The 22,211-nt window shown below is 42.7% G+C and overlaps 1 protein-coding gene across 1 annotated transcript; it reads left to right on the top strand.

The window, feature by feature from the left end:
• The first annotated feature begins 4,685 nt into the window (after window positions 1–4,685).
• LOC311224751 (uncharacterized protein C7orf57 homolog) lies at window positions 4,686–21,800 on the top strand. The gene is made up of 8 exons (XM_084309853.1): window positions 4,686–4,743; window positions 5,036–5,100; window positions 7,489–7,620; window positions 8,448–8,550; window positions 9,118–9,214; window positions 11,583–11,665; window positions 19,298–19,389; window positions 20,728–21,800. The coding sequence occupies exons 2-8, from the start codon at window positions 5,055–5,057 to the stop codon at window positions 20,730–20,732; spliced, it is 558 nt and encodes a 185-aa protein (XP_084165979.1). The 5' UTR covers window positions 4,686–4,743; window positions 5,036–5,054; the 3' UTR covers window positions 20,733–21,800.
• Window positions 21,801–22,211: the final 411 nt, after the last annotated feature.

Genomic DNA, 22,211 nt, shown 5'->3' on the forward strand with positions numbered 1-22,211 from the left:
CCACAAGGAAGCATACTAGGACCGCTACTCTTCCTAATTTATGCAAATGACATGTCGTCAGCCTGTGACTGCAACTTGTTCCTGTTTGCGGACGACTCAGCCCTGCTGGTCTCTGACAAGAACAAGTTGCAGGTTGAAAAAACCCTCAGCTCGGAACTAGGCAAAATCTGCATATGGCTCGCTGATAACAAACTATCATTACACATGGGCAAAACAGAGTCCATTCTCTTCGGTTCAAATAACAAACTCAGCAAGACCGACGGCTTCTCAGTTGCAGTGGGTGACAATATTGTCACAAGGAAAGACGAAATTACCTACCTGGGTTCCATCCTAGAGGCAAATCTTTCCTGTGACAAAATGGCATCCAATGTAATAAAAAAAGTCAACCAACGAACTAGATTCTTGTACCGGATCTCCTCTCTGGTAAACAAGAATACCCTGAAGACTCTGGCAGGAGCACTCATTCAAGGGTACTACGACTATGCGTGCACCTCATGGTACCAAAGCACCTCAAAGGCGCTTAAAACAAAATTACAAACATCACAAAACAAACTGGTCAGACTACTACTTGACTTACCCCCAGAACCCACCTCACCCCTGCCCACTTTGACAACCTAGGATGGCTTAGAGTAGACGACAGAGTACAGCAACTTGCAATGGGCCTGGTCTACAAGATACACTATACGACTAAGGTACCCATGTACATGTCAAAATACTTCCCAAAGGTCAGTGAATACCACAACCACTACACCAGAGGAAGCTCAACAAATCATGTTAAACCCAGATTCGGCTCAAACAAGGGACTAAATACGTTTCGCAATTATGCCACATCAATGTGGAACGCCCTACCTAAAGCTGTAAAGGAATGTGAATCCCTACCCACATTCAAAACCGCTCTTAAAGAGCACCTACGGGAGGCTGCAATTCGAAACTGGCCACCGTAAATGCCCCAAACCCCCACCACCTCCTAATAGACAGTCTCCTCCCCACCGCATGTATATATTCCCTCCCCGCCGTATGTATATCTCTCTCCCACCCACCCACCCCCTCCTAATGTACAGTCCCCTCCCCATCATATGTATATACTCTGTCAGGATCTAGGGGTAACAGTACTGTATATTTGAATACCGTTTATGTCACAAATGTATCAGTACTAAATACCTATATGTCCCTATGCCATAAATGTCATGTATGTTGTGTATGTCATAAATGTCTATATGAATTGAAAATGGGGGACCCTGATGGAAACAAGACAAACGTCTTTCTCAGGTCTGCATCCCCTTAACAATTGTGTGTATTGAGCCGTACTGTATTGTACCCATTCTGCAATCTGTTAAATAAAGTTTTCATTCATTCATTCATTCATTCATTCATTCATTCATACCATGCCTCTTGACCACATTATTGTCGCCCTATAGTCGAATTCTGTTAACAGCTTCATATCTTCAAAAACCTCAGAATTAGCTTATTTTCTTTCATTTGTGATGTCACAGTGTGATGTCATAATCAAACATTCTAGAACATTTGTGATGTCACAGTATGATGTCATAACCAAACATTCTAGAACATTTGTGTATCTATATATATTCAACAATTCTCTATATTCAACAGTGGCGATGAGATGGAGGGTTCCCCCTCTTGGGGGGGCCCTTCAAGAGAGGAGATGATGTTTGTATTGTGATTGTATGACAAGAGGAGCAGAGAAGAAGGAGACAGACAAGAGGAGCAGAGAAGAAGGAGACAGAGACAATAGTAATGTGTTTTGAAGATGAGAAGAAGAAGAAGAGTGTAAACTTTCTCAAGTGTGGGCGAAGCATAAGAACTGCGGAGGGCAGTAATACGCCATGTTGAGAGCGTGATTGTGATTGGAGAGGTGGAGGTGGATCAAGATCGGGACTCAGGTTTTCTCGGGCTCTGAAGTGGATGTGGACATGGGGTGGGGGACATTTGGTGGCTTGCCGGGTGTGGCTTTTGCTTGCAGTTGATTGCTTTGGAGTGGTGTTCAGCTGGAATGGGGTGGAGATGGATGGGTGTCGCGGTGTTTGTGGAATGTGAATGGGCGTGTGGTGGATGTTGGGTGGAGGCTGTTCACGGCACATTTGTCGCCGGAGGGCATGTGGCCGAACATGGGGGGCGGTGCTAGGTGGCGGGGGGGCCCCTGATCTCCCCACCGGGGCTCTCTGTCGCTTCTTGTTGTTTCTCATGCCTGGTGGCGGGTGTGCTCTGAGTGGTTTTTGTTCGGCGTTTGATGTGCATTTGTTTGCATTTTGTAGATGTTTTCTTGTTCATTGGTTTTTGCTTTGTTCTGGTTGGGTGCTGTTTTGGAGCGGTCGGCTGTGGGTGGAGGCCGCACTTGTGGGCTGTCGGGTGTTTTTTGTTCCGTGTTTGGGTCTGCTTCGGAGCCTGAGGGGGTGATTTTTTTTGGGTGTTGACAATATTGTATGACAAGAGCAGAGAAGAAGGAGACAGACAAGAGGAGCAGAGAAGAAGGAGACAGAGACGATAGTAATGTGTTTTGAAGATGAGAAGAAGAAGAAGAGTGTAAACAATCAAAAGTTGATTTACCAGAGACCATAATATGGAAACCATACTACTAGCGTAGTATAAGAACTGAGGAGGGCAGTAATACGCCATGTTGCATCGACACTGCGGGAAATTCAAAAGAAGAAAGAAGAGGAAGAAGAAGAAGAAGAGCTCAATCAAAAGAACTGCGGAGGGCAGTAATACGCCACGATGCGTCTACACTGCCGGAAATTCGAAAGAAGAAGAAGAAGGTATGAGATGGAGGGTTCCCCCTCTTGGGGGGGCCCTCCAAGAGAGGAGATGATGTTTGTATTGTGATTGTATGACAAGAGGAGCAGAGAAGAAGGAGACAGAGACGATAGAAATGTGTTTTGAAGATGAGAAAAAGAAGAGGAGTGTAAACTTTCTCAAGTGTGGGCGAAGCAAGAATTGTGGAGGGCAGTAATACGCCACGATGCGTCTACACTGCCGGAAATTCAAATAAGAAGAAGAAGAAGAAGAAGAAGAAGAAGAAGTGTGCATCTTGAAACAGTGCTGAGCAGTACTGAACAGAACATAGATTGAAGCCTGCATTTCTAGACCCGGGTGCCTTGCCTACCGTTTTGCTGTGGAAAGAGCCGGCAAGGTGATTTACGGCTTTCAGGTGTGGAGGAATTTTGTCATGTGTCGAGTCTGCTGTGATTTTGGAGACTGGGAAAATACAGTTTTTAGTGACGTGAATATTTCGTGGCAGTAAACAGCCAAACAAGTTTTAGTTTAGGAAAATAGCTTTAGGATCACTTCTGTAAAGAAAGACTTCGCTGTGGAAGAGAAATAAACCATTTGGATATCTTTGTTTTACACCTGAGCGGCTGTGGAGGACATTATTTTTCTTTATCAATGAACGTACTACTCACGAGTAAGCAACTTTAACCAGTAGAGTGGACCGTCAGCCCTCATAATTTGGTATAATGCTGTAAGATTTTAGGGTTAAAAGTAAGCAGGAAATGTCTCTTAAAAGAACATGCCAACATTTTGGGAAATTAGCTTATCGTCTTCTCCAGAGATAGACAAGAAGATAAATACCAGTTTCCTCTCTGTGTGTTCAGTATAAAGCTATCTGGCTGCATGTTAGCCTAGCTTAGCACAATGAATGGAAGTGGACATGACCAGGCATGCGTTGTTCATGGGACTGGGTAGCACGGTGTGTAACCTCACGCGCTATTTGCATATCAATAGCGCCGGTCGTCAGGTGTGTTAAATACGTTCTCAGACACATTCACACCTAACTTGTTGTGAAGACGTGTTACATTCCATTCGTAGAGGCGAATTAGGCACTGTCTTTAGTCTGTGCCCAAGCGAGGGGACATTAAAGGGGAACTATCTTATAAATGGCCTTTTTGAGTGTTTAGCATTGTTTCCTAGCTATGTGAACTTATATTAATATGATCTATGTCTCAAAATTCTCATATTGGCGCATTCTTCCAATTCTCCTCTCACAATATTCACCCTCACTGAACTGAGTCGTTTGAAAATGTGCCTATATGTGATGTCATATAGTCGCTGCTGCATGTTAATGTTCAGGCGGGGCCCCACGGTGCACAGTGGTTTAGGTGGCACCTGCAGCTGCGGCTGCAAAACAGCTCGAAATCTTGAGGTAGAAAAATGCTGTTTTTGAGGACTTGATTAGAAATACAAAACAATGAATAAAAAAAATATATATATTACAGAGGTGTTCCATAGACTCACAGGAATTGTGTAAAAGTGCCCAAATAGTGAAAGAAATAGTAAAATAGTTCCCCTTTAAATGCGCATTCGCGGGAGCGCGCGCACGCGCCGGGAGCGCGCGTGCACGTGGTGCGTGTCACCCCAGATGATTTCAATAACGCACCACTGGACATGACCGGTTAGCCTTCGGGACTCAGGAGAGGTGTTAGTTGGACAATGCCTGGCCGGCTAACTGGTCATGTCCGCTTCCATTCATTGTGCTAAGCTAGGCTAACACTTTGAAGCACTTTGAGCTGCAGTTTCTGTATTAAAGGTGCTATACAAATAAAGTTTATTATTGAGAGCCGTACTGTATTGTACCAATTCTGCAATCTGTCAATTAAATAAAGTTTTCAATCAATCAATCAATCAAGCCTAATTCTACGTGCTCCCAGAATGCCCCGCTCTGTTGCTATGGTTAATAGTTGCAAACTACAAACTATTCAGACATCTTTTTGCTCTTTCCAACAGCGGGTAAGTTAAGTAACCTTATCAATGATCTAATCTCGCTAATACGATTAAACCACAACGACAACTGTTAGTTAATTATGTTATTGCCGCACTCAGCAGCTCCATCCGTGGGCTCCTTTTGAAAATAAATAGCGGTCATTGTTGCTGACTAGCTTAGCTGTTCGCTGTTAGCCGTTAGCTCGCTGCTTCGGCTAGTAGGTGAACTGCTTTACCGTTAGCTGCCGTTACCGTTAACGTTGGTGCAAAGTTATTGGCGAGAGTGACGATGTGTTGGATCTCTGTCGCCCGTTTCCAGTAGAAAACCGACAGTAGATATGAGTACCGAAACTACCGATCAAGACCTTCCAGGGACTAACCAAGGCAAGTACCATCTGGGCACTGTTAGTTAGTTAGATCTCTTCAGACCTGAGTGAAGTTCTGCTCGCCCTGCCATGAAGGAAACTGATGCTCCAAGTTCTTAAGAGGCCTAAGAAGTTATTATTATCTGGTTTGTCACAACCAGAGTCCTTCAGTCCACCCTGAAAGTACACGCAACAGGGTTTTGGTTTTCATATATTGGACGTAGGAAATGCATTTGTTTTGACTTGGGCTTTGTTTAAACATTGATCTTAAGTAGTACAGTCCACCTGTTCACTAATAGAAACAAGCTTTGTGCTGCGTCCTCTCACCAGACTCCTTCAAAAGTGTTTATCAGATACAGTTGCTATGTTTCCCAATATTAAAGGGATCAGTGAAAGTATGGCCTCTACTAGTATGTCAGACAATGGGCCTCATTCATGAAATGTTCTTACAGACAAATATGTTCTTACATACTCTAGGAGTTGTTTTTAGCCCCCCGATTTAGTTTTACAGACGGAAAGATATAACTCATATAATTAACTATGTATGATAGAATGTACCGTATTTATTCTTACCATATATCTATCCATATCTGTCTGTAGTGTACCTGCACATAATCCTGTAGATACTATATATCTTTATCCCTTACCTACTCTTACTAGTTACACTGCTGGCCAGTATGACTTGCTACCATAGTGTCTTTATACCTGTATCACTGTACATATTAATACTACAACTATTGCATACATCTGATTAGCACTATTACTCAGTAGTACATTATATATTCTAAACCCAGTTTAATCTCCTGTACATTGTATATTACTACAGCAGTTTACTGTTACATTTGCACTCTGGTTGGATACTTATTTTCATTGTATTGTACTTGTGCTGCATAATGCCAATATATTTAAATGTAATGTAATCTAATCCCATCTGGTGGCTATTTGTGACTCCTTGGCATCTGACATCTGCTGTGCACCTCTTGTAACTGACATCATCACCCAAGCCAACAAAGGCATTCATGTTACAAGAGGTACAATAGATGTCGCGGACAAGGACTTAAAAACAGCATCAGACGTTGTTTCCGGTCTGTAAAAGACTAGATTGAGGACTAAAACAACTCCTATGGTGTGTAACTAACAACAAACGTGTACATAACAACATTTCATGAATGAAGCCCATTGTGTTTAAACCAGGTCTGGGTTACAAATAAAAAAAAGCATTTGTGAACCATAATATATTATACTTAATGAAGAATACCTCAATAACCAAAAAACTCTCTGTAATGTGCATGTGTGTGTTATCATTATATTGTTTTAGGCAGTACAAGTCTGAAACTACTGGTGCCTTTACTCTAGGCTCTGTTGCCCATACCGTACAACTCTGACCTCTGTTCACTATACTCAATCTATACCTATCTACTGCCTTCACTGTAATCATAACTACCTACCTCATCCTATAGGCTACCCATATAACACTGTATATTTATCTATATATGTATGAAGATAAGATATTCCTTTATTGATCCCCTTGGGGAAAGTCAGGCAGCATGAGGGAGGGGAGGTACAGGTAGTAAAAAGCAGTGTAAACAATATAACAAATCAATATAATTAACATAATTAACTCTGCACATGTGCGTAATGGTCAACAAGTTGCGAGATGAGGGTATGTATGCCCTCTCAGTTATATTTGCCCTACAATAAATAGTTACAATATATAATCTAATCCAATAATCTAAATCTAATATATAGTCTGGGGAAAAAAACTAAATTCTAAAAGCTAAATATATGCAATATATAGTCTAATAATCTAAATCTAATCTAATATATAATTTAAAAAGAAATGCTACAATGCTAAATATATGATCGGATGAAGTATTCAGTATTCACGGTGCGGTATGCATAAGGTAGTATATTGTCCTTTTAGGTTCCTACTTCCTAGTAGTTGGATGTCTGGCTACTAGGAACCTAAAAGGACAATATACTACCTTATGCATACCGCACCTTATGTGAATACTGAATACTGTATACTTCATCAGATATATCTGCATGTATTCCTTCCTATTTACATACCTATTTACATACATGTATACTATATCTATATCTGTATATATCCCATACCTACTCTTACAATTTATACCACTGGCCAATATGGCTTACTAGTTACTACCATAGTGAATTTATACTTGTATGTATCACTGTGCATAATAATACTGTACACACAATCAGATTTGCATATTGACCCAGTATATTTTGTTATATATATTCCATTTAATCACTGTCACACTGTATATTGTTGTTAATGCACTTTACGGTTACATTTGCACTCTGGTTAGATGCCAACTTCTTTCCGTTGTACTGTACTTGTGCTGCACGATGGAAATAAATCTGAATCTAATCTAACACACAGGCATCACTGGCCTGATCCCAGGTCTGGGGGTGAACGATGGTCCCGAGGAAGGGAAGGCACACGGACGCAGGGTTGGAGTCAGAGAGTCTGATTCTGACTACGTGAAGCTGGCAAAGCGAGGAGGGCAGAAGGGTAATTCCATCCTCTTGGTAGAACTACCCAGCAGTGTCGGCCCTTTCCACAGTGTTGTAGGAGGGTAAACACTGGAGTAACTAATAACATTAACCAGGGTTCCTTCCGCTCCGTTCAGGAGTACTGTTCACGCCTTAACGGCTCACAGGAGCGCCTCTGGCACGCCTGAACGGAACAAGTTAAAGTTTGCTTTTATTTGTCACGTATAAAGTACATGTATATTACAGTGAAATGCTTGGTTCTGTATGAGCCCCCTGAGAATGTGCTTCATACAGTAAAAAAGGTACAATGAAGTAAAAATGCAGACAATGAGGTACAAAAACTTTAAAAACAACCTAAGTAATGTTATTTGTTACACCGACCTGTGTTTGCTCTGCTATGACACGTAATAATTGCCACTATGAAAAGGGCCCGTTGGTGTGTCTGTTGGTTGATGGATTCTAAAAGTAGAGGCTTTAGGTACTAAACTCGGAATACATTGTAAATGTTATGTCATGTTGGGGTCTAAAAGCTTCTTTTCCTTCAAATTGAATATTTGAAGAACATAATATGTGAATACATTCAAAATGTATTTTCTTCAAGTTTTGTTTTATTTGTCACATATAAATTACATTACAGTGAAATGCTTGGTTCTGTATGAGCCCCCTGAGATTGATGCTTCATACAGTAAAAAAAAAAAGAAAAGGAAAAGACCAAATGCTATACAAAACATACAAAAAACTAAGATGTACAAAATGAAGAAAAAAAAACTAAATGCAAAAATGAGTAGTTGTGCAAATCTTTTTAACGTTTGTTGATCTTTTTTTTTCCTCATTCTCCTCCGCCAGACCTACTGCGCCACAAGGACACGGTCTTGTCCAAAGCCGGCATGTACAAACCCTCAGACTGGTTCTGCCCCAATGCCAATGCCCCAGGCGGTGATGACGAGAGGTACCGGCTGTATAACCTTCATCATATCGCTCTCTCAGGCCGACCGATTGTTATGGACAGTGGCGTGCACAGATGGGGCCGAAGGGGGCTTGAGCCCCTGCCCTTTTGCCCCAAGTGCCCTTCCCAAATGTATTTTTTCAAATATGAAGACGGAAATGTAGACATTTACATTTAGTCATTTAGCTGAACGCTTTTATCCAAAGCGACTTACAAGTTCTGTACGAAAGTCAGCAGGAAGGGTACAACTCTTATCAGCTGAGTAACAATGTTCATCAAAGTGTTCAGACTTGAGCGCTGCAGTGTCGAGTTAGTACATTAGGAAGAGTGCATGACGGTAGAGGACAGTAAGAAGGTTAGTTGTAGTTGTATACTACTATCCACGTAAAAAAAATTGCCATGTCAATTTAGAAAGTACCCCGCATGCACCCCGCCCCCAAATTGTCTGTACACGCCCCTGGTTATGGTTATTATCAGGCTTCGCCATCGGCGATCACGGTGTGTAGTTACCCGGTAGCTCTTCAGACTGTGTCCCCTGTCCAGCCAGTGTTCTGTTTTCTCCCCCATTAGCCCGATTAAGAACGGAGCCCCTCCCCGCCTGCTCGACGCTCCCTTTGGGACCTCTGTCCAGGAGCGCAGTCACGACAGCAGCAACGGCAAGAAGAAGGTAACCCTGTTCAAATTTGAGATTAGATTCAAATGTGTTGTCGTCATAACTAACGGCACAAGTACAGCACAACAAAAAGAGGTTTGACATCCAACCACAGTGCAAATGTAATGGTAAAGTGTAATAGTAATATACAATGTACAGGTGATTAAAGTGGGTATAGAATATATTAATTAGTACTACTGAGTAATGGCGCTAATCAGATGTATGTACAGGTAATACCGTTCCCTCTTCATGTGTTCTGGCCAGCCGTTTCCTCTTCATGTGTTCTGGCCCACCGTTCCCTCTTCATGTGTTCTGGCCCACCGTTCCCTCTTCATGTGTTCTGGCCCACCGTTCCCTCTTCATGTGTTCTGGCCCACCGTTCCCTCTTCATGTGTTCTGGCCCACCGTTCCCTCTTCATGTGTTCTGGCCCACCGTTCCCTCTTCATGTGTTCTGGCCCGCCGTTCCCTCTTCATGTGTTCTGGCCCACCGTTCCCTCTTCATGTGTTCTGGCCCGCCGTTCCCTCTTCATGTGTTCTGGCCAGCCGTTCCCTCTTCATGTGTTCTGGCCCACCGTTCCCTCTTCATGTGTTCTGGCCCACCGTTCCCTCTTCATGTGTTCTGGCCCACCGTTCCCTCTTCATGTGTTCTGGCCCACCGTTCCCTCTTCATGTGTTCTGGCCCACCGTTCCCTCTTCATGTGTTCTGGCCCACCGTTCCCTCTTCATGTGTTCTGGCCCGCCGGTCCCTCTTCATGTGTTCTGGCCCACCGGTCCCTCTTCATGTGTTCCACGGTGACCCCATTGTCTGAGAAAGATGCAAAAGGAAAGTTTAGATGTTGGTAATGAGCTCCATACTGTTAGACTAGGCCAGTGTTTCCCCTAGAGTTGTTACGATTAATAATAATAATATCGCTGGTAATTTTAGTTCTGCGGTATATAATATGAGTCTCCTATTTCCAGACACTGGTATATTGACCTGCCGATGCCCTGTACTTGTTTGTATGGTGTGTGAAATATGATTTTTATTAAAAGATAAGATATTCCCTTTTATTGATCCCTTGGGGGAAATTTGGGCAACATAACAGCATGGGGGGGGGGGTATGGGTATGGTAATAGTAGAAAATGAAATGCATAAATATAGGCAATAAAATTAGATCTGAATAAAAAAACATGACTAAAATAAACGGTGTAAACAATAGAATTATAATCATTTATTGTTTTTAATGTGTTTTTCTAGCAGTAATGTCACATTTCCATGGGGGGGAGGGGGGCGCCTCTCAATGACTATCAGGAAAACGTTGCTATTTGTGCTTAATTTCCTTTCCTTTTTCAGATATAAACCTTTTCAGGTGAGTTGTGTTGCTAGGGAACAGCTTTATTTCCTGTGTCTATTGATATTAGCAAACACTAAGACACAAAATAAAGTCTGTGGTAGTCTGTGGTAGTCCAGTAATGTTGGCACATTCTGGCTGTGGCTGGTAAATTGATCTAGTCTACGAATAGCCAGTTGCACTACATACAACAACAAGCAGGTAAACACCCAGATTATTTTCTATTCTAAAAAATATATATATAATTTGTCTGGTAGAATAATGAAAATATCTAGACAAATGTGTAAATGCACCCAACAGTGTTGCCGGAGGATTTTCATTTAATTTCAAACCTTTATTTAAACTCGAAAAGGCAACTGAGGTATCCCTTGTTTACCGTCACGCAGAGTGTACAGTACATACGGAAATAAGAATAAAAGCATATCAAATCACACAGCATATAAAGGCCTACAAACAACATCTGATGCTAGAAAATGTCTGTAATCACTGATCCGACTCATTCCCAGGTTTTAATTGAGTTGATTCTGTCTATTTGTATTGACTGTTATGACTGCATGGTTGTCCTTGCTGTCCACATTATCTATAATGTAAGGTTTTTGTCAGGATTGTATGTAGTGCAACTGACTATTTGTTTTGTATATAAATTATTGTTTCATGTGCTGCAGAACAGGAACCTGCTGAAAACCAGTTTGTAACTGAGTCAGGCCAGTTTAAATGTACACGTGATATGTCCTATTTGTTTACCCTTTCCTGTATAAATAAAGTGAAAATGAAATAAAATCATAACAATAAGACAACAAGACGAGGCAAAGAGCAAGGATAACAAATCAACTAAAACACGTACAACTTGATTGACAAAGGTTGGAGATCAAGGTTTTAAACTCTACAACAGAGGGGAGAATCTCAAGTGAACAGGTTGGTTTCCTGCCAGCGGTCGTGGCCTGGTTCCTTTGTGAAGGATCATCTAAATGAGAGTTTAAAACAAATGTCTTGATGCAGAGAGTGGATTTGAATGATTGTGTGATTACAACGTGTGTGCTTTGTGTTTTAGAGACAAGACAACGTTCCTAGCAGCCATATGGAGAGGATGTCTTTATCCGGTGGTCATCAGGATGGCAGTAAATTCAAGAAAATGTAAGTTTTCCGTGGTCACACTAGATGGCGCTGTTGCTCTTTGCTTGCCTCGCACGCTACACCGTGAAGATGCTGTTGTCTCACCCGGTAGAGTAAGACTACACCACTCTCCATAATCCTCCTAACTACTGACAATGTCACAAGATATACCTAGATCTACTGGCCTGGGATCAGATTACATCTTGACAAAAGGACCATGTGGTTACCGTTATTAACTCGAGTTTTATAGCCATCGGGTATGTAGTCATAATAGTTTGTTAAATGTTAGCTACATATTGTAGTTGTTCTTTATGTGAACCTTCATTTAACCAGGTAGATCACTGATGGTTAAAGGGTTAGTATAATAAAAGTATAATGTAGTAATAATTCTCCTGCCTCATGGCAATATCAGACTTGACAAGGCTGGCCATACCCTGTGCACTGAAAGGTAAATAAATAAATGGTAAATGGTGCATTTATATAGCAGCTTTTATCCAAAGCACTTTACAATTTGTTCCTCACATTCACCCATTCACTCAGACATTCACACACCGACTGCGGAGGCAACCATGCAAGGTGCCAACCTGCAATTAGAGGTTAAGTGTTTTGCTCAAGGACACTTCGATACGCTGCCCGGGAGGAGCGGGAATGGAACCGGGAACCTTCTGATTACTAGACGACCGATCTACCTTCTGAGCCACTGTCACCCCAAAGGCTTTAAAACACCATGAGACTCATTCCTACAAAAAATATAGTTTTTAATGTTGATGAATATAAAGCAAATTACAAACCCCTTGACAGGCGCTATGCAAAAAGCACTCTCACCATGAACACACCTGCTTTTAACCCTTTCACTACTACAGAAGGTTAACCCTTTACTACCACACTACATACACCGTCTGTAGTGTGGTAGTAAAGGGTTAACCTTCTGTAGTGAAAGGGTTAACCATTTGTCGTGTGGCAGTGAAAGGGTTAACCTTATGTATTGTCGCAGTGAAAGGGTTAACCCTTTGGTAGTGAAGGGGTTAAATAAAAGCATGGTTAATCAACTAATCAAGAGCACTTGCATCAATTAACTCCCGACAAACAATAAACCTGCTCAAACTATTTACAACATTAACAATAAAACATGGGTTTCACACAAACCAATATTATGGATACTCGCCAAGGTCTTTTAAGTGCTCGCTGAGCTTTTTCTATTGGCTTAATAATGGTTTATATGATGGGGGCGGCTAGGTGGTGTAGTGGTCTAAGGCACTCGCCACCAGTGTGGAGACGCTAGGATTCGCGTGTTCGAATCCAGCTCTCCACATTGTTTTTCAGTTTGGCTGGTCGTCCGCAGTAATACACATTGGCCGTATTACGGGGAGGGAAAACTGAAGGGTGGGGATCGAACGTTGTGAACAAGCGACTCCTACAAGTCGGTTGGTGCGCCTGCGCAGTAGAATCAGGAAGTGTCGGGGGCAGCGTGAGCCTCCCACGCGTTACTCCTCGACACTGAGAGGTCGAGCTGCGCAGGTGAAAAGATGCGACTGCTGTTACCTCAAGTACCGGAGGGGACTTGTGCTATGTATGACTTAGTCCACATTGCAGCCGGCTTGTGGGAGGCAAGAAACAGCGTTCGTGACAGGGGAGGGTTGAATTGGATGATACGAAATTGGGATGGGAGAAAATATAGGAAAATGGGAGAAAAAGTGGATCAAAAAAAAAAATAATGGTTTATATGAAAAAGAATCACCCTTGCAACAAGCCATATGATAAACATTTGAATAAATAGGTTCTAGCTACGTATTACATTTGTTTTTGTTGGACATCCTCATCATCAACCCGTGGACAAGAGCCGGTTTGTTTTTGTGTCTAAGATTGTATCTTTAGATGTCATTGATGATATGTTAGCATCATAGATATTCACGTTTTGTCGACACCATAGACCAGTGGGTCCAAACCAGTTGGCTGAGAGAATGCAGAGGTTTATTTATAATAAAAAAAACAAAAAAAAACTAATACTAGCTGAAACCATATTGTGTACTTACAAAACAAAAAAAATAATAAACCTTTATTTAAATAAAAAGAACACTAGCTGAAACCATATTGTGTACTTACAAAACTAAGTAACTAAGATAAAAATATGGAGAACATTACTTTTGGTTTTAGTCTATTGGTCAGATGTGTCGACACAGTGAGCATGAGGAGCCGAGCCGTGATGTTTACATGACTGAGTCCCCTGCCTCCACAGAGGCACATGTTCATCCACAAGACCTGAACAAACACCCTCATAATAAACTAATACAAACTAAACAACTTTAGACAATAAAAAAAACATTGAAACTAGATACCCACTCTGAAAACAAACTAAAACGACACTGAATTTAGAACAAAAATGTAAAATGAATGAAAGATACAAAACCATAATTAACGCTCGCAGAACACTGACTTATAAGATAAGATAAGATATTCCTTTATTGATCCCCTTGGGGGAAATTCAGGAAATAAACATGGAGGAAGTCCTCCTGACGGGAGTTCTGTTGCTAGGGAACGGTTTCCTTCTTTCAGATATTGCATTAGCAAACATCACAACAGGAAATTAACCTGGGTCGCTTTTAGAACGTTAGAGTTGTCACTTTGAAACCTGAATAAAGAGTGTCTGACCACTCGGCTCTGTAGACTGAATAAAGAGTGTCTGACCACTCAGGTCTGTAGACTGAAAAAGAGTGTCTGACCACTCAGGTCTGTAGACTGAATAAAGAGTGTCTGACCACTCGGGTCTGTAGACTGAATAAAGAGTGTCTGACCACTCAGGTCTGTAGACTGAAAAAGAGTGTCTGACCACTCAGGTCTGTAGACTGAATAAAGAGTGTCTGACCACTCAGGTCTGTAGACTGAATAAAGAGTGTCTGATCACTCAGGTCTGTGCTGATGCCCTCTTTACATTCGATTAGATTAAAATGTATTGTCATTAGGGGTGTAACGGTACACAACCATGGTTCGGTACGTACCTCGGTTTCGAAGTCACGGTTCTGTACAGTGGGGGAAAGTTTGGCTTTCCATGTTCCACTCAGGGGTGATGTAGTGTGCAGTAACTAATTGTATTTGTAGGGCTGTCAACGAATATTCTATATTGAAATTAATAAAAAAAAGAAAAAAAAATTATATTAGATTGTGAAAAAAACAGCCCCCGGTGGGCGGTTGTTAGTGAGTAACATACCGCTGTATTCGTTCGGTACACAGCCGTACGTACTGAACCTTAGGTCCACTACTGAAACGGTTCGGTACGGATACGTGTACCTTTACACCCCTATTTGTCATCATGCAGCACAAGTACAGTACAACAAAATAAGTTTGGCATCCAACCAGAGTGCAAATGTAACAGTAAAGTGCAACAGTTATATACAATTTACAGGTGATTAAACTGGGTATAGAATATATTAATTAGTACTACCGAGTAATGGCTCTAATGAGATGTATGTACAGGTAATATTAATATGTACAGTGATACAGGTATAAAGACACTGGTAGTAAGTCATACTGGCCAGCAGCGTAAGGGATATGTATATATTATATAGTATCTACAGATATATAGGATTATATGCAGGTATGTACAGACAGATGTGGATATATATATACACAGTAAGAATATATATATATATATATATATAATATATATATATATATATATATATATACACACACACACAGCATTATTGTTCATGCTATCATGCAGAGTTGTATGGCTTATGTGCAGCTGTATAAGTAGGTAATAGAAGGATTATATGCAGGTATATTCAGATATATATATACTCAGATCTGTGCCCATGTCCTCTATATTCAGTCTACTGGGTTTTCCCCAGTAACTCAGCCAATCATATCCTGGTGAGCTGTGTTGTTGTTCTTTATTCTTTACTTTATAGTTGCTCGGTACAAACCGTTTGGAATGTTTGTACAACGCATTTTGGAGAGCAGTCAGTGGTCAACCTCCGGTCAAACCATGTCGGTCCTGCAGTTAGATATTTGTGATTGCTAACCGGCTGCTGGGTTAGACATAAAGTGATTGCTAACCACTGGGTGTCTCCCGACCGCGTGTATGCTTTTACCAACGCATTTGTGTTTCCGGGTTCCTGTTTTGCGCTCTGATTGGCCACTGACCTATGCTATTACGCCTCCCTTTACGCTCTCCCCTGAGACGCGCTGTGAAGCACCAGCGGGGCGAGGTGGTGGTTTCTCCCCGGCTCCGTGCGCCTTGCTGCCGCCGGCTTGTCTCACATGACTCGGTCCAGCTCCAGCAGCAGCGGCCGAGGCGGCTCGTTCTTATTATTATCCCCCATTGTTCAGGTCGACATGGTCGCACAAACACGTAGGTTTCAATCACTGAGCTGTCTGTCTGTTGTTGTGTGTCTTCGGTTCGGCTACTGTACATGGAGATGAGACCCCCCGCCTCTCTCTCCATACAGTACCAGCAGCTGCAGGTCTGACGAGCACAGAGTTGCCAGTCGATAATTCTTGCTATTTAAAGATATTCCTCTCCCCCACTACTCCTCCAACGGGTGGTGGATGGTTTTATGTTGACGGTAGATGGGGAAACACAACTAACACTCGTCTTTATTAAATGTTGTTTCGGGTTTTCCCACGAGAATGCACGCCTGGTTGCGTCTATTATGGAGAGAGAGGCGGGGGGTCTCATCTCCATGTACAGTAGCCGAACCGAAGACACACAACAACAGACAGACAGCTCAGTGATTGAAACCTACGTGTTTGTGCGACCATGTCGACCTGAACAATGGGGGATAATAAGAACGAGCCGCCGCTGCTGCTGGAGCTGGACCGAGTCATGTGAGACAAGCCGGCGGCAGCAAGGCGCACGGAGGCGGGGAGAAACCACCGCCTCGCCCCGCTGGTGCTTCACAGCGCGTCTCAGGAGAGAGCGTAAAGGGAGGCGTAATAGCATAGGTCAGTGGCCAATCAGAGCGCAAAACAGGAACCTGGAAATACAAATGCGTTGGTAAAAGCATACACGCCTCCCGACCGAGCGCTGGCAGCAGGATGAACAGGACGGCTGGGAATGGGGGCGGGGGGAGCTGAGATTATTGACTCTCCTTTCACCCTGTGTGTAAAGAGTAGCCATACCTCCCGGTCGCCGCGTCCAAAATACAAGAGTTCAAATGCAATGTTTGTTGTACTTTGTTTATTCAAAATCCGTTGTGAAATCTACTCTTACAATGTGTGTCTGACTGGCAGGCATTGTAAACGGGGGACATTGGTGGTGAAAACATCAGGCCAGGTTGCGTGTAGTCTTTTACCAACAAACTTGCAGTTCGCGTTCTGCGATCTGATTGGCCACTGACGTACGCTCTCTCTCGCCGGACGGTGGTCTGGGGCTCGCGGGACGGTGGCCTGGGGGCGTCTATTCGAATACCAACCGGTTCATGCGTTTTGCTAATCTGATTGGCCACTGATGTTTCTGGTCATGTGACATGTGCGCCCAATCGTGTGATGCGCCCATTTCCGCCTCGACCAGCAGCAAACTACCTAACGCCTAGTTTATCACTGGTTAAGCTTGGGCGACTCTTTCGAAGTTGGTTAAGGTTAGAGTTTGGAATCAGGGCTGGCGTTCTATCGCCCTGCTCTAAGACAAACTCTAACCTTAACCAACTTCGAAAGAGTGCCTAAGCTTAACCGGCGAAATAACTTGCCGTCACACGATTGGTGCGACCAGAAACATCAGTGGCCAATCGGAGCGCAAAACGCGAACGAGGAAGCATGAACCGGTTGGTATTCGAATAGACGCGGCCTGGGGCTTGCAGGACGGTCCACACACCGCTATCAGTGTTCTTCTTCCCCGCCAATGAAGTATTCACCCAAAGACCCAATACCGTGGCAACAACTACCGCACTACCGGTAGAATAAGTGCCGAGAACCGTGGGAAGTGATGCAAACTGGCTTGTCGTGTTTTGAACATTTATGTTGTGTTGATGGAATCACGTTAATATAGAGAGATGAAAACAATACATTATTTCGATTGATATGAATTGGATAGGCTGTTAGAGGTTAGAGGCAGAACTAGCGAGCAGGCTGCAGGCTGTTAGTAGAGGCAGAACTAGCGTAACGCGCTGTTTGGGCATAGAGAGAGCGTACGTCAGTGGCCAATCAGATTGCAGAACGTGAACGCGGAACTGCAAGTTTGTTGGTAAAAGACTACACGCGGCCAGGTTATGGAAGAGTGGTGAGATGTCCTGGTGCCAGAGGCTGATGTTACTAGCTGTCATGACTGAGGCTCTGTGTGTGTGGGGGGGGGTGTATTTGGCTGAATGTGCTCTGCATTCTGGCTAGCTCCTCATAGAGGGTGTGTGTGGTTGTGGGGGGGGGGGGGTTGCTCTGATGCACTACAGGTGCACAGCCACGCCCGCTCCTGGGCCAGGTGTGGCTGTTTAAATCACCCCCCTCCCCCCTCACACAGCCTCTAATGTTTAAATAATGTGCATTTGGTGAAGCCAGAACAATACAAAAACAGGAGCAAGTAAAAACGACTAACCTTTGTACTTCGTCTTTTACTGTTATGCACTTTGCTACTAAGGAATCTACCATGCCTATATTACTACATACTATGCTAATTAAGCAATAATACACGAGAGTATTACACAGAGTGGCAATATTCATGACATACCATGGGTTCGAGTGTGTATTATTGCTTAATTAGCATAGTACTGTCATTACAACTGGAGTTGGTCCCTTGACCAAGGTACTGACATTACAACTGGAGTTGGTCCCTTGACCAAGGTACTGGCATTACAACTGCAGTTGGTCCCTTGACCAAGATACTGGCATTACAACTGGAGTTGGTCCCTTGACCAAGATACTGGCATTACAACTGGAGTTGGTCCCTTGACCAAGGTACTGGCATTACAACTGGAGTTGTTCCCTTGACCAAGGTACTGGCATTACAACTGGAGTTGTTCCCTTGACCAAGGTACTGGCATTACAACTGGAGTTGGTCCCTTGACCAAGGTACTGACATTACAACTGGAGTTTGTCCGCAGGTGCCTGTGGTCAGGATGGGACTGGGATAATAAAGCATAACTTAATTTAACTTAAACTCTGACCTCATTTCAACCGAAGCTTTAGTGACACATTTTAGTTTGTCCTGTTCCCGCTGTGTGTTAAGTGATTTCTCTGGTGTTCTGTCCCCGCTGTGTGTTAAGTGATTGCTCTGGTGTTCTGTCCCCGCTGTGTGTTAAGTGATTGCTCTGGTGTTCTGTCCCCGCTGTGTGTTAAGTGATTGCTCTGGTGTTCTGTCCCCGCTGTGTGTTAAGTGATTGCTCTGGTGTTCTGTCCCCGCTGTGTGTTAAGTGATTGCTCTGGTGTTCTGTCCCCGCTGTGTGTTAAGTGATTGCTCTGGTGTTCTGTCCCCGCTGTGTGTTAAGTGATTGCTCTGGTGTTCTGCCCCTGCTGTGTTACCAGAATGTTTCATAGGACATTGATTGAAAACTATCGGCTCGAATTTTACAATTGATGGCTTATTTTGAAGGTATGAACCTGTAGTTTCATATTATGTAAAAAAAGAAAAATGTGAAATGTGAAAATTCCCAGAGAGGAGGGGCCCAACTGCTCTGGTGTTCTGTCCCCGCTGTATGTTAAGTGATGCTCTGGTGTCTTCCACAGGGCCCAGAAGCCGGCCCCCGTCAACATGTCCAAGCTACTGAGCTTCGGCTACGTGGAGGAAAGTAAACCCACGGCCACCATTGACCTGCCAAGTGAGTTGCTTTGTGATGGTTTCAAGTTCAAGTTTCTTTATTAGTTGTCATACAAAAATACAGAATACTTTTATATGAACTTCTTTTATCTGTTTTGCTTCTGAGAGTGTGCTAGATATAAAAAAAAATAGATAAAGTATAATATAGAAAGTAAAAAGTACGTATACAAGTGTAAACAAGTGTTTAATATATATACAATAAATACAGAGTAGAAATAAATGAGTAACTGAGTTACAATACAATATACAGTACAATGCAGAAATGGGATGAGGTACAACTTAGGGTACAATGAGTGCAATGAGGTATGAGTTGTAGTGCAAATCTCTTTACCAATAAGTATAAAGTGTGTTAAAGTGTCTAAAGTGGGTGCTACAGTGAGTTGTTTATTTTAATTTTTTGATTCACTTTTTCTCCCATTTTCTATATATTTTTCTCCCATCCCAATTTCGTATCATCCAATTCAACCCTCCCCTGTCACGAACGCTGTTTCTTGCCTCCCACAAGCCGGCTGCAATGTGGACTAAGTCATACATAGCACAAGTCCCCTCCGGTACTTGAGGTAACGGCAGTCGCATCTTTTCACCTGCGCAGCTCGATCTCTCAGCGGCGAGGAGTAACGCGTGGGAGGCTCACGCTGCCCCCGACACTTCCTGATTCTACTGCGCAGGCGCACCAACCGACCTGTAGGAGTCGCTGTCCACAACGCCCGATCCCCACCCATCAGTTTCCCACCCCCTAATATGGCCAATGTGTATTAGTATGAACGACCAGCTAAACTGAAAGCAATGTGGAGCGCTGGGCTCGAACAGGCGAGCCCAGCGTCTCCGCATTCGTGGCGAGCGCCTTGCCCACTACGCCACGTAGCCGCCCAGTGAGTTGTTTATTTAAACTGAGTGTGTACGTGTGGATGTGTGTGCTGTGAGTGTATTTGATGGTAGTTTGACTTCTAGTTCTTCTCTAGGTCATTATAATTCAATAGTTGCCTTGCTTGCACATATCCCCCTGGGTGCTGACGTGCAGGAAAGATTTACCACTAGAATAATGGATTCATACGAAGGCATGGTATTAAGCCACGTATTGATTTTGATATGATTTAAATGTATGGATCTGCATGAATGAAAATGGAAGGTCACAAAATAAGAGATGAAATTATAATGCGTCCGTCGTTAAGAAAGGATGATGACGTGATTCAGCCCAGAGGAGACTGAAATCCTGACTGGCATTGCTAAACATTCTGCAGCAATGATTACACAAGTGGATGGATCACTCATGAAGCGTGTGTTTGTCTTTCTCTCCGCGGGGACATGTGCTTGTGCTGTTTGTCCGTGTCCACTGAAGATTAGAAGATTGGCAGCAGAGCGAAGGTGTGGAAACTAGACGCCCACCGATTCACCTGACGACCTGACGACCTCTGGGATTCAACAGAGCTCTCTTCACCAAACGATGCCTCTTCACCTTTTTAATTTAGTTTTTAAGTGACCGTTTGTTTATCTGCACCATTCTCATGTGCTTTTATTTCATAGATAGGTGTGCGATTAGACATTGAATCACACAAGCTGGAGGAAAATGAGATGATGTTGTTGTGATGGATATTGAAACACACAGGCTGGAGGTATACAAGCTTATGTTGTTGTGATGGATATTGAAACACACAGGCTGGAGGTATACAAGCTTATGTTGTTGTGATGGATATTGAAACACTAGCTGGAGGTATACAAGCTTATGTTGTTGTGATGGATATTGAAACACTAGCAGGTATAAAAGCATATGTTCTTGTGAAGGACATTGAAACACTAGCTGGAGGTATACAAGTGTATATTGTGATGGATATTGAAACACACAAGCTGGAGGTATACAAGCTTATGTTCTTGTGATGGATATTGAAACACTAGCTGGAGGTATAAAAGCGTGTGTTCTTGTGATGGATATTGAAACACTAGCTGGAGGTTTAAAAGCTTATGTTCTTGTGATGGATATTGAAACACTAGCTGGAGGTTTAAAAGCTTATGTTCTTGTGATGGATATTGAAACACTAGCTGGAGGTTTAAAAGCTTATGTTCTTGTGATGGATATTGAACCACTAGCTGGAGGTTTAAAAGCGTATGTTCTTGTGATGGATATTGAAACACTAGCTGCAGGTATAAAAGCGTATGTTGTTGCGATTGATATTGAAACACTAGCTGGAGTTCAAGTCCAAGTTCAATACCAGTTTATTTTGTTGTGATGGATATTGCCGCCTCATGAATTGCATTTGTTATGATTGTATAACAAGTCAAATGTTATAAGCTATGTCATCATAGATATTATTTTGCGAATGTCATTTTGCGTGTTGTTATTTTTCCTTCTCTGTAATTGTTTGTTTTATTTTATTTCTTTTTTAAAGAAAAAATAAAATGATTATAATTGGAAAAGCTTTTATAATTTCTCTTATCTCTAACAATGCATTCACAATAGACATCTGGGCCCTGTTCCTTGTACGTGGCTAACTGAGTTAGCTGGATAATTTTCAGGATAACTTGACATAAGTCAGGCTTTTCGGTTCCACGAAGCAAGTTTGGCAAAACCACTATAGCAACACATCCATAAACTTGAACCTGCTCCAGCGCAGGCTTACTTAACTTTAGGTTAGTTGTAACGTTAGTTTAGGTTCGTGTTAACGTTAGATAATGTACAAAATAAACGTATTCCGCTGCTATAGACGTCTCTCTTTTATTTTGAAACCCCCCAGAAAGAAAGTCATTATATTTGCTTGAGTGTCCGGTTGCTGGTTAGCTCCGTTAGCGTGCAGGATATCAAGACCAGCCATTGGAATACTGTTTTCT

The sequence above is a fragment of the Notolepis coatsorum genome, assembly GCF_963971535.1.
Source record: "Notolepis coatsorum genome assembly, chromosome: 3".
Taxonomy (NCBI): domain Eukaryota; kingdom Metazoa; phylum Chordata; class Actinopteri; order Aulopiformes; family Paralepididae; genus Notolepis; species Notolepis coatsorum.